General features: G+C 51.8%; 1 protein-coding gene, 1 long non-coding RNA gene and 1 other non-coding gene across 4 annotated transcripts in view; 2 read left to right on the top strand and 1 right to left on the bottom strand.

Annotated features, from left to right (window-relative positions):
* Positions 1-932: 932 nt before the first annotated feature.
* TRNAR-UCU (transfer RNA arginine (anticodon UCU)) lies at positions 933-1,018 on the top strand. The gene is given in 2 exon segments: positions 933-969; positions 983-1,018. It is a non-coding gene; the product is annotated as a tRNA-Arg (tRNA).
* Positions 1,019-3,277: 2,259 nt separating this feature from the next.
* CDC42BPG (CDC42 binding protein kinase gamma) overlaps positions 3,278-15,940 on the top strand; it is a 57,664-nt gene continuing 45,001 nt past the window's right edge. For both annotated transcript variants that reach the window (XM_060269735.2, XM_035097811.3), the window contains exon 1: positions 3,278-3,533. In XM_060269735.2, the coding sequence (XP_060125718.2) occupies positions 3,359-3,533 (175 nt within the window). In that variant the 5' untranslated portion in view covers positions 3,278-3,358. The remainder of the gene's footprint in view (positions 3,534-15,940) is intronic.
* LOC148683129 (uncharacterized) lies at positions 12,135-13,950 on the bottom strand. Its single transcript, XR_015947520.1, has 3 exons — positions 13,571-13,950; positions 13,298-13,459; positions 12,135-12,296 (listed from the first exon to the last, which is right to left on the bottom strand). It is a non-coding gene; the product is annotated as an uncharacterized LOC148683129 (long non-coding RNA).

Genomic DNA, 15,940 nt, shown 5'->3' on the forward strand with positions numbered 1-15,940 from the left:
GTTCAGAAAAGGGGAACTTGAAATGATCAAGGGGGATGGAGCAAATCCCCTGCGAGGGAAGCTTGCAGCACTTTGGATTTTATTTTTTTTAGTTTTGAGAAAATGTAAGAGGGGCAGCATGATAAAAGTTTATACCATCATGCATGACATAGAGAAAGTGGGCAGGGAAAAAGCTTTTTCTACCTCCCTCCTAACATGAAGCTGAATGCTGGAAGGTTTGGGACAGATGAAAGGAAGTCTTCCTTAACACAAGCACATGGTTAAACTCTGGAACTCCCCGCCACAGGAGGCGGTGATGGCCGTCAGTCTCGATGGCTTGAACAGAGGATTAGAGAAATTCATGGAGGAGGGGGCAATCGAGGGCTACAAGCCGCAATGGTTGTGCTCTGCTTCCGCAGTCGGAGGCAGCAAGGCTTCTGAATACCACTTGCTGGGACCCATGAGAGGGGCGAGTTGCTCTTGTGCTTGGATCCTGCTTGCAGGTTTCCTACGGTCATTTGGGTGGCCCCTGGACTAGGTGAGCCATTGGCCTGATCCAGAAGGCAGGCTCTTCTTATATCTGTATGCACAGCCTCAGGCTCTAAGGGCCTTTTATGGCAAGTGGGTGCCGAACCTCTGGCAGTAGCTGCGTTTGTACTGCTCCCCAAGTGTATTAACCATTGTTGCTGTTTTCCCCAGCAGAGGGCAGTGCAGCTTCATGCAAGCGGGAAACTCTCCCCCCCCCCCGCCCCCGCATAGGACTTTTGGATTGCATGTAGACAGGCGCAGGGCAAGGGGGTCGGGTGGATGATTCTGCAGCTGGAAGAGGTTGGATTAGGTGAGCCCCGTGCAGGAGGCGCAGCGGCAGTGGTGCTAATTTATGGAACTTGCAGTCACCCAGTGCTTAAATGTCTTTGGAAAGGGAATTAGATGGCTCTAAGCAGGCATAAGGTGGCTCCGTGGTGCAATGGATAGCGCATTGGACTTCTAGAGGGTTGAAGGGATTCAAAGGTTCCGGGTTCGAGTCCTGGCGGAGTCGCAAGTAGAATTTGAGGGACCCAGGTGGCGCTGTGGGTTAAACCACAGAGTCTAGGGCTTGCTGATCAGAAGGTCAGTGGTTCGAATCCCTGTGACGGGGTGAGCTCCTGTTGCTTGGTCCCAGCTCCCGCCAACCTAGCAGTTTGAAAGCACGTCAAAATGCAAGTAGATAAATGGGTACCGCTACAGCGGGAAGGTAAACAGCGTTTCCATGGGCTGCTCTGGTTCGCCAGAAGCGGCTTTGTCATGCTGGCCACATGATCTGGAAGCTGTATGCCGGCTCCCTCGGCCAATAATGCGAGATGAGCGCGCAACCCCCGAGTCGGTCACGACTGGACCTAATGGTCAGGGGCCCCTTTACCTTTACCTTTAAGCAGGCATAAGCAGTCCATGGCTATTAGTCACGGTGGCTATACAGTCATACCTTGGTTTAAGTACGCCTTGGTTTGAGTATTTTCAGTTTAAGTACTCCGCGGACCCGTCTGGAACGGATTAATCCACTTTCCATTACTTTCAATGGGAAAGTTCGCGTCAGTTTAAGTACACTTCAGGTTAAGTACAGACTTCCGGAACCAATTATGTACTTAAACCGAGGTACCACTGTATGCGACTCCAAGGCTTAGGGAGGCAACCCAGTGCCATCTGCTGTCAAAAAAACTGGAGGGGGCCTCAGGTGACACCTAGATGCAGTTTCTGAATGCATAGTGCAGATGGCTGGTAGGTCTCCATCTGCTGCCTTATTGAGCTATGATTTGGAACGAGATAAGCAGGGCATCTACTTTGCACGCAGGGAGGTCCCAGGTATCTTCAGGTAAAAAGATGAGGTAACTGGTGATGGGAAAACCTTTCTCCAGAGGGAGACCCTGAAGAGTTGCTGCCAGGCAGAGTGAGCAATGCTGGTCCAGACTGTATTGGCAACCCTGTGGGACAGGGCCACTCTTTGCAAGGGGAGATTCAGTGGCCAGATCCAGTGCAGGGCCGGTGCAACCATCTCTGCCTCAGGTGGCGAGATCCACAGGGGCAGCAGAGCCCAATGTAGATTTTCATTCCCTCCTTGTTCCCGATGTGGATCTCTACTTACCCCTTCTTCCCAGGCGGGGATGGAGGTGCTATTTTGTGTACCAAAGGGACACAGGTGGCACTGTGGTCTAAACCACTGAGCCTCTTGAGCTTGCAAATGGGAAGGTCGGTGGTTCGAATCTGCACGACAGGGTGAGCTCCCATTGCTCTGTCCCAGCTTCTGCCAACCTAGCAGTTCGAAAGCTCACCAGTGCGAGTAGATAAACAGGTAGGTATGTGACAGGAAGGTAAACAGCATTTCCGTGCGCGCTGGCTTCTGTCTCGGTGTTTCTGTTGCACCAGAAGCAGTTTAGTCATGCTGGCCACATTACCCAGAAAGCTGTGGACAAACACCGGCTCCCTCAGCCTGAAGCAAGATAAGTGCCACACCCCATAGTCGCCTTTGAGTGGACTTAATGGTCCAGGGGTCCTTTACCTTTTTTTTGCCATTTTATGATTCCAAATAGGTGCCAAAATGACAGTGGCCCGTGATGAACATCTCAGGTGATCTATTAAGAGGGCTGGACTTGATATTCTGTCCCTGCCACCATTACCCTTCCCTCTCAGTTTTAACCCTGTGGAAGAAAAGCATAGAATCATAGGATTGTAGAGTTGGGACCCAAGGGTCATCTAGTCCAACCCCCTGCAATGCAGGAATGTTATTTGTTTACTATTCGAATCTTTTGCCAGTTGGAATTAGAGGAAGGGTCACATCTCGCATCCCACCTCACTAGCTATGCATGCAGATGGTCCCAAGAGCTCAACCATAGGGATGGAACTGGGAGAAGAAGATTCTTAATTCCAGGGTCATGGGTTCGAGCAAAAGATTCTTGCATGGCAGGAGCTAGACTAAGATGCCCCTCTTGACCCTTACCAACTCTAGGCTAGGAGCTTCGCTGCCCCATGGCCTGGCACCCTGTCCTCACAGTGGCGTCTCCGCGTTGGGCTGGGAAAGAGCCCACACCTGAAAGCCCGGCGATGCGCTGCTGCCAGCCCGTGCCGGCAACATAGGGTAACCGCAGGGGCGCGTCTGGGGCATCGGCGCCCGGGAGGAGGAGAAGGGTGGCGCTGGTCCCTGCGGGCGCTCCCGCTCCGGCGGCGCCCTCGCCCTCCTCCTCCCGCTCCCAGCTGGGCCAGGTGTCGGGTTGCGCCCATCCCACCAGCATCTGGGCGGGGCGCTCCTCTGGCGGCGGCGGCTGCTCCAGCGGCGGCGGCGGCATTGCTGGCCGGGCTCCCGCGGCGTCCTCCTCGCCTGTCCCGCTCCAGCTCCGCGGCGGCGATCATGTGCAGCCCGGTGGAGCGGCGCCTGGCCGGGCTGCGGGAGGCGCTGCTGGGCGAAGGGGCGGCGGCCGAGCCGGGGCTAGAGGCGCTGCTGGACCTGCTGCTCTGCGTCCACCAGGAGTGCAGCGGCGCCCCCCTGCGGCGGGAGAGGAACGTGCAGCGCTTCCTGGACTGGGGTGAGTGGGCAGCGGCAGGACTCTGAGCCGGAGGGTTCCTGGGCGCGTGCAGAGCGCCTCTCCGGCGCGACGGGTGGCTTGCGGGGCCGGGGCTGGTCAGTTCCTCGGAGTTGAGACTTTTCCCAGGTGGAAAGCAAAGGAGGTTGTTTAGCGAGGCGGAGAGGAAGGTCTGGGGTTGAGTTCTGAAGCATGTAAAGTAGTAACATAAAATATCAGAAGCGGCGGGGGGTGGGGGTTCATAAAGGCAGTCTAGTCCAACCCGCTGTTTGGCTGGCACGTGTCCAACAGGTGCCTCTGCTTGAAGATCTCCAGCCAGGGACAGCCGCACCGCCATCAACCCCAGGCCAGGCCATTGGCTCAGTTGTTGAACCCCTCTTGCTGTCAAGAAGGTCCTCCTAAAGTTAAGCCAAAATCTGGTGCCTTGGATCTTAAAGTCCATTAGATCAAGGCTTTCTGGGACAGCAGAGATTTAGTGCCTAGTTGCATATGCACATGGCTTCCCTTCTCTCAAAGGAATTCTGGGAACTGTAGTTTGCTGTGGTTCCTGGCACCTGTATCTCTGTGAGGGGGGGGGGAGCTGCGGTTCCCAGGATTATTTGGGGGAAAACATGTGTTTTAAGTGGGCCTTAAATGTACGTTGTGCATCTGCAGCTGTGTCCAATGCTTATCTGATACTCATTCGAGTATCTGAATTGCAGAGGTGTCACAACCTGCAAACCCGCCCCAGTTAAACACACCATATTTTGTTCAGCTTTACTACACGAGGCTTGTTTTCTATACCCCTGACCATTTTTGCTGCCTCCCCCTGGACCTGTTCCAATTTGTCTACATACTGCTGTAGAATGGGTACTTCTCTTTGAGCATGCGCAGAGTGCCTCCCTCCTACTGATTCAACCTGCGGGATTCAGAGAGTAAAAACACCCACAGAATTCACTGCCACGAGGGACTTGAGAGCCCAAGCCCTCTTCTTTCACCCACTATAGACTAGGGGCCATCAGCCCATTCCCCCCAGATGTTTTGGACTCTTAACTCCCATCCGCTCCAGAATCCAGTATGGCCTATGGTCAGGGGTGATGGGAGTTGTAGCGCGCAACATCTGGAGAAGGGTACCCAGCCTCTGCTGTCGACTGTCATGGCTGTGATGTTCTGCAGTGAGCGAGCTCTGTGGGAATAAGGAAACTGGTTGCTTGGGGTGAGTGGTGGATGAACCGGGCCGATGCTTATCGCAAGAATGGCAAAGCTTCCTTAGCTACACAAAACTCATCAACATGGGAAACCAATTTATACTGAATCAGACCATTGGCTCCACTTAGCTCAGTGCAGTCTACACAGACTGGCAGCAGCTATCCATGATCACTCCCCACCCTACCTGGAGATGCCAGGGATTGAATGTGGGAGATACCTCTGGACTTGATTTCGGGGCGTGTGTATCTAGAACAGAACAGGTGAAGCCTCCTTTTGGCTAGTTTCCCTGCTAGGGTTGGCCGGTCCCACCTCCACAACACCCGACAAATTATCCTCCCTGCTTGGGACCACCCACAGTCATTCCCCACGGAGGGCATAGTAGGAAAATAATGGACCAGCTGTGCCCTTGCGTCACAGAGAGGGGAACTGAGTCATGGAGCAGTGTGGTGATGTAACACGCCTCGAGTGATGCACTGAGAACGTAGCCAAGCCAGAAAGGGACCTTCCCACCTCTTGAGGTGCCAGCCTTTGGTGGATTCTCTACCACGGTCAGGGGCTTATTCCTGCATTGCAGAGGGTTGTGCTAGATGACCCTTTAGGTCCCTTTAGGTCCCTTCCAGCTCCGTGATTCTATGGTTTGGTAAAGGGAGGCAAATGCCAGCCATGCCACCTGTGGGCTTTGCATCCTGTCTCCTGCTCGTAAGAAGGACCTTGGTGACAGGTCCGAGGGTGGAAATCTAATCTCTCTGAAACAGCAGGACTCTGTGGTGGGTTTAGGGACCCTTTCACGCCAGGTTAGAATATTTGCTGCTGTGACTGACAGCCGTTCTCTGGGGCATCTGAGGCAAGGAAGGCTCTTTCCCACCTCCTGTTTCTTTAACACATACGCACACTCAGGATTGGCATTATTTATTGTGGTGTGGAAGCATCAATGTAATGGGCATTCTTTGCCATGCTGATGGGGGTTGTGGTCCGAAACATCTGAGGGCACCAGGTTGGTGAAGGCGGTGTGGTTTTGCTTGATCCTGGGAGATTCTCTTCTCTTCCTCCTCTTATCAACAGCTGCGGGGTGTGTGTGTGTATGTGTGTGTGTGTGTGTGTGTGTGTGTGTGTGTGTTATTCAGCAGTTTATTCCCACCTGAGAACCTAACTTCTGAGCATAAAAAGGATAACCACACCCCCTTTCCGCAACTACCGAGAAGGCCCTCTGTAACTTCACTTCTCGCAGTGAGGCAACTGCCAGGATCGGGCACTACTTTGGGGGTGTTTCTCCGCTCTATGAAACAGCCCTCCTGGATACTTCTAACTTCTGTTTCATTTCGAATAGTGGGGGCACCCCACTTTCCTGCTTCAAAGCAGTCAGGGCAGTCTGTGTTTGAAAACAAAACAAAAAATCAAAATCTGAAACATAGAATTTAACGTAACGGCAGCAAAGGAGGCCGATGCAACTGTCTGAGAAGCCACGAGTGTGGTGTTAAGTCGGCACCTAAAGGCAGGGCCAGCCCAAGACATTTTGCCGCCTGAGGCAAGGGGCCGGATGGTGCCCTCCTTCCATTGCACATGCCAAAGCCGACCAGAACGCCGTCTTGCTTCAACAGTGGTGACGGGGCAGCCACCTCCACACCCCCTGAGGGCAGCAGGCTAATTGCTAGCTGGTGGGTGAGCTCCTCGCTTTGCTTTCCATCGCTTTGCTGCTGCCACCACCTCCTCCCACAACCTCACTTTGCCTAATAGTAGGGCTGGAGCTGCCTAAAGGATGACAAACTTGGCAAGGGAGAGAGACTTCTGACGAGAGAGTCCCATAAACCGTGGTGCCACCCAGACAGACTGCCTTGTCCCACGTGACTTGCCACCCTGAGAGCCTCTAAGGGTGTGGTGTGGTGGGGGGATTGGGGCCACCAATGACCTGGAGGCCCTCTTCATACGGGAGAAGGCACCCTTTTAGGTAACTTGGTCCCTAAAGTTCTGCAGCTGAATCCACCCCTTTGAGTTGCACCCAGCAACAGCCTGGAGGCCAGCTGAGATCTCCCGAGCGCCAGCTGCTTCTGCTGAGACTGGCAAGCCTTGGTTAACCGCACACGGCTGCCTTGTAGCACCTGTTCCTACTGAGGTAAGAGCCAGGATGCAACAAGAAGATGGGCTCCTCTTCAGAGTGGAGCGTTTACCCCTCCCTCAGCACCATTTGTTAAGGACACAGGAGGCTGCCTTAGACTGAATGAGACCCAGGGCCTCACGCTGAGAAGTGGAACTTCTGAGCACTATAAACAGAGGTCAGAGAGAGCTTGCCCCCACATCTGGAAATGTGAAGGCCTGGAAAAAAACCTGCAGGTTTTTTTTTGGGGGGGTGACAGTTCCTGCCCTCCCATGTTTCTTGTTTTCCCCCTGAGCCTTCACATCTTTAAACCAAATACTGCTTACACCAGTTTGTACTGTTCTGACTGGCAGCAGCTCTCTAAGGTCTCCCATAGAGAGAGAGGTTTTTCCTATTATCCACGAACACTGGGTTTTAAAGATGGAAAGAAACATACAGCATGGAGACTTAGATGGGTCCTTTGTGTCTTGGACCTAGGACGTTGGATTTTGGCTCCAGAAATGTGATATTTGCAGTGGCTGTGGACCAGAAACATTTCCCCAACCCTATCAGTGTGCATATGTGCTCAACCCCCCCCCCCAATAGCATTAGCCCCATCCCCATACCTTTTCCCCAACATCAGTGCTGGCACAAAACGATCCCCTTTTCTGACGGTTAGAAAACAGCTGATTTGTATTGTATCAGGAAATACAATTCTATCACATAAGGACTTAAGATGAGCTTGGTGATTTCCCCCAGGGACCACCCAGATGCCCATATGGCAAACCCACAAGAAAGCTCTGAGCACAAGAGTCCTCTCCCCTCCCTCCGTTTTCCAGCAAGCGGACTTCAGAAGCGTCGCTGCCTTCCAAAGTGGAGGCAGAGCATGGCCATCGTGGCTGGGAGCCTTTGATAGCCGGCTTCTCCTCCACAAATCTGCCCAATTCTCTCTTAAGGCTGTCCAAACTGGTGACCATCGCTGCCTCCTGCAGAAGCGAGTTCCGCAGTTCTCTAACGATACACTTCTCCCGCACAGCCTTCTGGCTGGGACCCATGCCGTGTACTGTTCTGTGTTGTGTGGTTTTTATTCACACATTTGTACACAGCCCTGGAATTTTGTGTTGAAGGGGCAGAAGACGAGAGAGAGCAGAAAGTCCCAGGTGTGAGCCCCCACCCCAGCAGCATCTCCAGGTAAGGCAGGGAACAACTGCCTTTCTGAAATCCTGGAGTAAGAGAGCCTCTACCAGCCTGTATAGCTGACACTGAGTTAGCTGGGCAAATAGTCTGGCTCTGCATAAGGCAGCTTCCTATAATCCCTATAAACCCTAGATAATCTCCCCCACCCCACCCCCATTCCAAAATTGGTTAGTCCTGTTTTGAAGATAGTTCTTCTGTCCATGGTCACATCTGAGTCTTAGTCAGCCCTGTGGGGAGTCCCACAGAGCAAGCAAGGCTGCTTATCTGGACATTGCAATATTCAGAAATGCAGCTTGTAAATATCTGCACGACTTTGAAGTCTTCTATGAGCTGTTCGCCGGCCCGGCCCTATCGTTAGACAAAGTAAGGCATGTTCCCCTCTTCCCCCAAGGCATTCCTCTCTCGGAGGAACAGTGCTGGGTGGGAGTGCCCCGGTGGCCTGTCCTGGAGTGCCTAAAATTGCTGGTTGTCCTCAGGTGCAACAGAGGACACGAACCCCATTGCCAGCATGGAAGTAAGGTTCATCTCCCAGTCCTGTTGGCTTCTGCGTGTGGAATCCAGGCATCAAAATCCCTCAGGACTGCTCTGGCAATTGCAAACCATAAGGAAAACTGCTGGCGGCAGAGCGGTCTGGCTTCAGGCAGCCGCAGTCCTTACATGGGTGTCTACTCTTTCTCACTCTGAAAGGGTGTGTGCAAAGGCTGTCCAGATTGTTACTTGTTGAAATCTGTAGAAGAAGGCAGTTCAAGGCAGAGAGGCCCATTGGACTGCCTGATCAGGGCCAGCCCAAGTCCTTTTGCTGCCTGAAGAATGGCATAAAGGTAAAGGACCCCTGACAGTTAAGTCCAGTCGCGAACGACTCTGGGGTTGCGGCGCTCATCTTGCTTTTACTGGCCGAGGGAGCCGGCGTTTGTCTGCAGGCAGTTTTTCCTGGTCATGTGGCCAGCATGATTAAGCTACTTCTGGCAAAACCAGAGCAGCGCACGGAAACAGAAAAATGGCACAGTCTTCTCAATTGCACCTGGAAAAAGCGGGCTGTCTGAGGTGGGCAACACAGGGTAATGGCCAGGGGTGGAGAGGATGCTCTGGTGGAATGGCTGGGTGATGGTGATGCTGCCCTCAGTTGCATCCTTCTGCCCAATGATAGTGCCGGCCCTATATGAAGCTTCCTCCAAACAGGTTGAAGCCATTTCCCACAAATGCATATCCATACCCTCCAACATTTTTGGCACCTAAATCGGGATGCTCTATTTTTGGTTTCAAGCTCTCACGAGAGCGTGAAACTGAAGCCGCTCGGGTTTTTTTTTGTCCTGCGAGACCAACAAACGAGTGGCTTTCATTCCAATGCTCTGGCACAACCCTGCTGACTTGTCCCAGAGTGAGTGTCATTTGGTCCGGCGCTTTTGGACCAACAAACGGGAAATTCTGGGATCCAAACAGAAGCCAGGGTTGGCTTCTGTGATTCTGGGATGTCCCGCTTTAAATGGGACAGTTGAGGGGTATGCATCTCATCTGAGAAAGCTTGCTTTGCTCTTCTGCCTTTTTGCAACCAGCCAGCCCAGAGAATTGTGGGAAGGTCTGTAGCCCATGGATGGCAGAGCACCTGTGCCATGTGTCAGAAGGCTCCGGGTTCAAGAGTGGGCTAAATGAGACAGTAGTGTGGCTAGCTATGAGGCAGATGTTCTAAGCCTGCTAGTAATTATATGAGCATCAGTGTGGTGTTAGCAGTGAGAGTGTTAGACTAGGAGCTGGGTCCAGGATCACTGAGCACTTTACAGCTCTTTAGGGTCTCTGCCAGGACCAGGCAAGACTCCTCTTTGCAGATGCCATCAGAGATTGAACTCGAGACTTTCTGCGAGCCAACAGCCACAATGGACCCTTCTCTACTGACAAGCTGGAACGTGTCCAGAAGAGGGCAACCAAAATGGTCAAAGGCCTGGAAACGATGCCTTATGAGGAACGGCTTAGGGAGCTGGGTATGTTTAGCCTGGAGAAGAGAAGGTTAAGGGGTGATATGATAGCCATGTTCAAATATATGAAAGGATGTCATATGTCATATGGAGGAGGGAGAAAGATTGTTTTCTGCTGCTCCAGAGAAGCGGACACAGAGCAATAAATTCAAACTACAAGAAAGAAGATTCCACCTAAACATTAGGAAGAACTTCCTGACAGTAAGAGCTGTTCGGCAGTGAAATTTGCTACTAAGGAGTGTGGTGGAGTCTCCTTCTTTGGAGGTCTTTAAGCAGAGGCTTGGCAGGGGGTTGGACTGGATGGCCCTTGTGGTCTCTTCCAACTCCCTGATTCTATGATTCTTACTCATCTTCATTTCATTTCAGTTCACTTTTAATTTGTATACCACCTTTCTATATTACTATACAGTCATACATCAGTTTAAGTACGCCTCGGTTTGACTACTTTCAGTTTAAGTACTCCATGGACCCGTCTGGAATAGATTAATCCACGTTCCATTACTTTCAGTGGGAAAGTTCGCTTCAGGTTAAGTACGCTTCAGGTTAAGTACGGAATTTCAGAACCAATTGTGTACCTAAACCAAGGTACCACTGTACATGAGGTGATTGGTGCAAGGACATAAGAAGAGAAGCTTTTTTAGCGACAATCTTTGGATGGGTAAAGGTAAAGGGACCCCTGACCGTTAGGTCCAGTCGTGACCAACTCTGGGGTTGCGGCGCTCATCTTGTGTTATTGGCCGAGGGAGCCGGCATACAGCTTCCAGGTCATGTGGCCAGCATGACAAAGCCGCTTCTGACAAACCTGAGCAGTGCACGGAAACGCCGTTTACCTTCCCGCTGTAGCGGTACCTATTTATCTACTTGCACTTTGATGCCCCTAAAAAAAGGTCAACAAGTTCTGGCACCTCTTTTTCTAGAAAAAAAGCCCTGCATAATAAAACCATAACTTTAAACAACTTATATTGAATAAGGCAATATTCAATAATCTATTAGAGTGTAACAGTAAAATTAAATATCAGCAAACAGTAATTAAATAGTTTACACGTAACAAGTACAATAAAGAATGACTAAACTATAAGCAATGAAAATAACGGCAAGTCACAATGCATAAAATACCACAAAACCATGTAAATGGATCGAATTGAGAAACAAGGACTCACAACTTATAAAATTATTATTTTTTAAAATATACCTAAACTCCTTCCTTCGTTGTCAAGAGAGGAAGGAACCAGCAGGTTGACGATGTAAAATCTAAAGGCTGTTTTTCCAACATCCCCAACAAGTGCTGAAGCCAGTCTGTACCCCTCCTGACATTGTTACGACTCCCAACTTTGCCAATGGTCAAGGATGCTGATGATGGGGGTACTAGTTTGGCAGCATCAGGGGGGCACAGGTAGGTTCCCCACTCCTGTACTAATAACAACTGTTATATTGAGGCTAATTCTGCAAGCAGTGGGGATGTGTAGGTCAAGGTGGTAGTGGTGGTGGTAGGGCCACTGCCTTTTTCTCGGTGCCTGGTTCCTAACCTCAGTATATTTAGTTACAGGTAGGTAGCTGTGTTGGTCTGCCGTAGTCGAAACAAAAAAAAAATTCCTTCCAGTAGCACCTTAGAGACCAACTAAGTTTGTCATTGGTATGAGCTTTCGTGTGCATGCACACTTCTTCAGATGCATGCACACGAAAGCTCATACCAATGACAAACTTAGTTGGTCTCTAAGGTGCTACTGGAAGGATTTTTTAAATCTTGTTCAGTATATTTAGGGAATGGCTAGATCGCAGCATTTGGGACTTCTCAGCTTAGGAAACAGGCAAGTAACAGGTGACACAACTGAAGTACACAGAACTGTGTGCGGCATGGAGAAAACGGACAGAGAAAAGTTTTTTTTCCCCTCCCTCAGAACACTAGAGCTAGTGAGCATCCCATGTGGCCGAACATTGTTAGACCCGGGACAGATGAAAGACCTTTTTCAGTCAGTGCATAATTAAACAATGGAACTCGCTCCCGCAGGAAAAAGTGGAGGCGTCCAACCTAGATGGTTTTAAAGGAAAATTGGACAAATTCATGGAGGAGAGGGCTATTGGTGGCTACTGGCCATGATGGCTCTACTCTGCCTCCACAGATGGAGGCAGCAATGCTTCTGCCTACCAGTAGCTGGAAACCACAGGAGGGGGGAAGAGGGCTCTTGTGCTGGGGTCTTGCTTGTAGGTTTCCCGGTTGGCCCCTGTGAGAACAGGACTAAGCGAGCCATTTCCCCGATCCAGTGGGGCTCTTTTGTTCTCATTCTGAGAGCTTTTGGTGCAGGGGGCACCCGGTGACCTGAGAGCAGCCCTCCAAAACATCTGCAACAAGCCATTGTGATCATCTTTAAAAGCCAGCTCTCATTTGCCTTCCTGCATCCCCGCTCCCCTTTCGCTGCTGCTGGTGGAATGGCTCCGCAATGCTGCTGCAGCTGTTCAAAGGGGGAACTGGAAGCCTCAGGATGTTGACAAGGAGGGGAGCTTCCTTGCAGGCAGGCAGGCAGGCAGGAAGAGAGGAAAACTCCACGCTTGGGCTTTTTGGGTAGGAAGGGGAAATGCAATGTTCCGGTGGCAAGGAATGAAGCCTTGGGAACTGTCTCTCTCAGATAGCAGTAGAAGCAAGTGGACATCTAGTGTTGGAAGGTTCAGGGCAGACCCAAGAAAGTGCTTTTCCACGCAGCACATAGTTTAAAGCTATGAAACTCCCTCCCGCTGGAGGCAGGGATGGCCACCAAGCTAGATTTAAAAGAGGATTGAGCAAATTCATGGAGGAGAGAGCTATCGACGGCTGCTCCACACCTGGAGGCAGCAATGCTTTGGAAGAGCATTTGCTGGAGAACCACAGGAGGGGAGAGGGCTTGGGTCCTGCTTGTGAGTATCCCACAGCCATCTGGTTGGCCACTGTGAGAACAGGATGCTGGACTAGATGGGCCATGGGCCTGATCCAGCAGGGGGGTCTTCTTAGGCTCTTCTGCCAAGCAGGAAGGCCAGAGAGGTGTTTCGGTAACATGTTAAATTTGCCCCATTGGGATGAACTTAGCAGCTCTCATAGCGGAGGAGGTTCCTGTGGCTTCCTGCCGCCCATAACATGATTTAACTGAAAGCCAAGGAAGAAACCCAACCGCCAATACCACCATCGCCACCTTGGCCTTCCCCTATCTTCATAACTGGGGCTGCAGCCCCCACCCTGCACAGGGGCCTCCCTCCTCTTTGCTTGCATGGATCCATCTCCTGCCAGGAGAACCACTTAAGCGCTCCTTCTGAACAAAATGTGATGTAACTCTCGCCACCCAACCCCTTTTCCCCCTCTGGCTCCTTCTTACCACGTGAATTGCACTCCGCAACCAGACAGGACCTGTTCTTCAAGTCTGGATGCTGGGTGGGTGTGTCCTTGATCTTGCAGCGTAGATATTTTTAATCTGGGACCCAAAGAGTGCTCCCTCGGTGACGTTGGTGGCTGCTTGGCGACGGGTGTGCATCCCTTCCTGAGGTGGATGGAAGGAGCAGAGGGGTTGCCTGAGGACTTGGTGCAGAAACCAAGGAAGCTGTCAGACCCCCCCCCCCCCGACCCTCCCATCTAGCTCAGTGTTGCCTACATTGACTGGTGGCGGCAGAAGCTCTCCAGGAGTCTTGGCCCATCCTTCCTTGGAAACGCCGAAGATTGAGCCCTGGGGCCCTTTTGCTTGCAAAGCATGCCCTCTGCTCCTTCCCCATAAGGTTGAGCAAGCTGCTAGTCCTCGTGGAGTTTGAACAAAGGGCAGATTTTAACAGAACGCAGCAGGAAGCCACTTTCTAGCAAGCCTGAGCGCTGCTCCAGCTGCGCTGGCTCTCTGGGGTTCTGCAAGGGGTCTTCCCTAGCCCTTCTGCATGCAGAGCAGGTGCTCCAACTCCTCCCTGGGGTCTGCGGAGCCTTCCTGGTTGGCTGAAGTGACAGCCTGCCCCCTTCCTTGCTCGGCCTTTTGTGGGGGGAGCTGCTTGTGCATTGCATAGCTGGACCGAGCCGGTATCTATGCCACCTGGGCTGTCTATCGACAGAGCTGCCTGCCTGCCCCTCCCTTGGGATCTCCTTCCTGCCCCACCAATGCTCCCTGAGTGGGTGTAAAAAACAGTGGCATTTCCCCTCTCCACCTGATAGGGAGCTGCTGCTGCTGCTGCTGCTGCTGCTGCTGCCTGGACTGGCTCATGATGGAGGGTGATGCATCACCGGGGGGGGGGGGGGCAGGAGGAGGAATACCAGAACTGTTTGTTGCTCCTGTCGTCAGGGCAACCTGGTCAGGTCTGGCAACCTGGTAGGTAGGTTTTGGATTCCAACCTGCCTGTCAGTCTTCAGGAGGGCTGTTTTTTTCTTATTTCAGACGGGTGGCTTTTTAAGGTAGCAGCAGCGGCACAGCAGCACACCCAGCCAAGGCCCCACAGAAGCCTTTCTCCACCCCCCCCTTGTGCATGAAGGGTGCACATGCCTGAGGGTGGGTGTGCGCATGTTCACATTCTCTGCGCTGAAATAATCCACATTCTGCGCCGGGAAAGGGTGGTTCGCGTGGTCTGGGTCAGCTGTTGGTCTCTTTTGCACAAGCTGGTCTGCTTCCACTAGTTGCGGGTGCGAATGAAGAGGCAGTCTGAACAATGGCGTCACAACATCACAACTAGGAGAGCTTTTACACAGCCCTTTGCTTAATCTTTTCCTAAGAGCAATGATTTTCATTAGTTGAATTGTCCCATAGGTTAGCTAAACCTTTAGTTTAAACAACTATAGTCTTATCTTGGGGAAGTTTATCCCTGACTGCTATGTCATTTTCGATCCTTTTCAGAGTTTACAGCTCCTGTTTAGTTTTTGATTATAAAGAAACCTCAGCCCCTAAACATTTTCCTTCTGAGGATTTTCCAGTGAAACGAATCACTTAGCCGGCACCTTGTCAAGGTTTACTTTATTTAGAGGTTACTTTGAGAAATCCATTTCTTTTCTATATCAAAGTTTCTTTTGGGAAATTTAAACCTATTAGGTTTCTTTGAGTAATCGTTAGTTGAGTTTTAGTATTTTTCACCTTATCAATATCTCGTTTCGGGGATTTATCACGGCATAGTTTTGTTTTTGCGCATCAACCTCTTCTGGCTCTTGAAATTCCACCAAGCACTTCCCTCCCTCCTCTGTGATAGGGCCTGGACCGCTTTTCTTTTTCAGTGTTTTCTTGCACACTGGCCGGCAGCAACTCTCAAGGGTTTCAGGCGAGTCTCTTTCGCAGCCCACCTTGGCATTGAACCCCGGGACCTTCTGCCTGAGTTTTGCCATGAGTCCAACTAGCAGGCTGCCTTATACCAGGTCCTCAAGCTCTCCAACTTCATATCTGACTGGCTGTGGCTCCCCGCCCCCCAGGGCGGTCTCGGGCAAAGAGAGAGAGGGGGTCTTTCCTCTCACCTGCCACTACCTGCCCCTCTTATTAAGGGATAGAAGCTGGGACCTCTCCTCATGCACTGCTACCAAGCGACAGCCCTTCGCCACTAGGCACACTCCTCCTGACAGGGTGGGATCCTGCCTTTTCTGACAAATTATCTTTTATGAAAGGGGAGCCATCTTGCGGCAAGGCTCTCCTGGGATGTCCCAGCATCTGGTGTCCCCTTTCTTGTGGGGGGGGGAAGCGTGCAGGCAGTTTGGCAAACAGGGCCGTGACCCATGGGAAGGGGCTGCCGCTCCTCTCCTCTCTGGCGTGTGGGGTTCAGACCTGGCTCTTGTCCCCACCCTGCTCGCCTTGCGAGGAATGCGGTCCCGCTGGTTCCTCTGGGCGTGCCTAGGCCCGCGCCTGGTTTTCCACTGAGGAACTAAGATTGGAAACTCTTTGGGAGCAGAGGAACACCAGCAGAAGAATTTGCGAAGGAGGCCCTCTCCTCTGGGCCAAAAGAGGACAGGCAGCAGCTGCTGCCGCCGCCACACCCCCTCGCACCAGCTCTCTACACCCCCTGCTCTCATTCAG

This window comes from Zootoca vivipara, chromosome 16, assembly GCF_965207765.1.
Source record: "Zootoca vivipara chromosome 16, rZooViv2.hap1.1, whole genome shotgun sequence".
Lineage (NCBI taxonomy): Eukaryota > Metazoa > Chordata > Lepidosauria > Squamata > Lacertidae > Zootoca > Zootoca vivipara.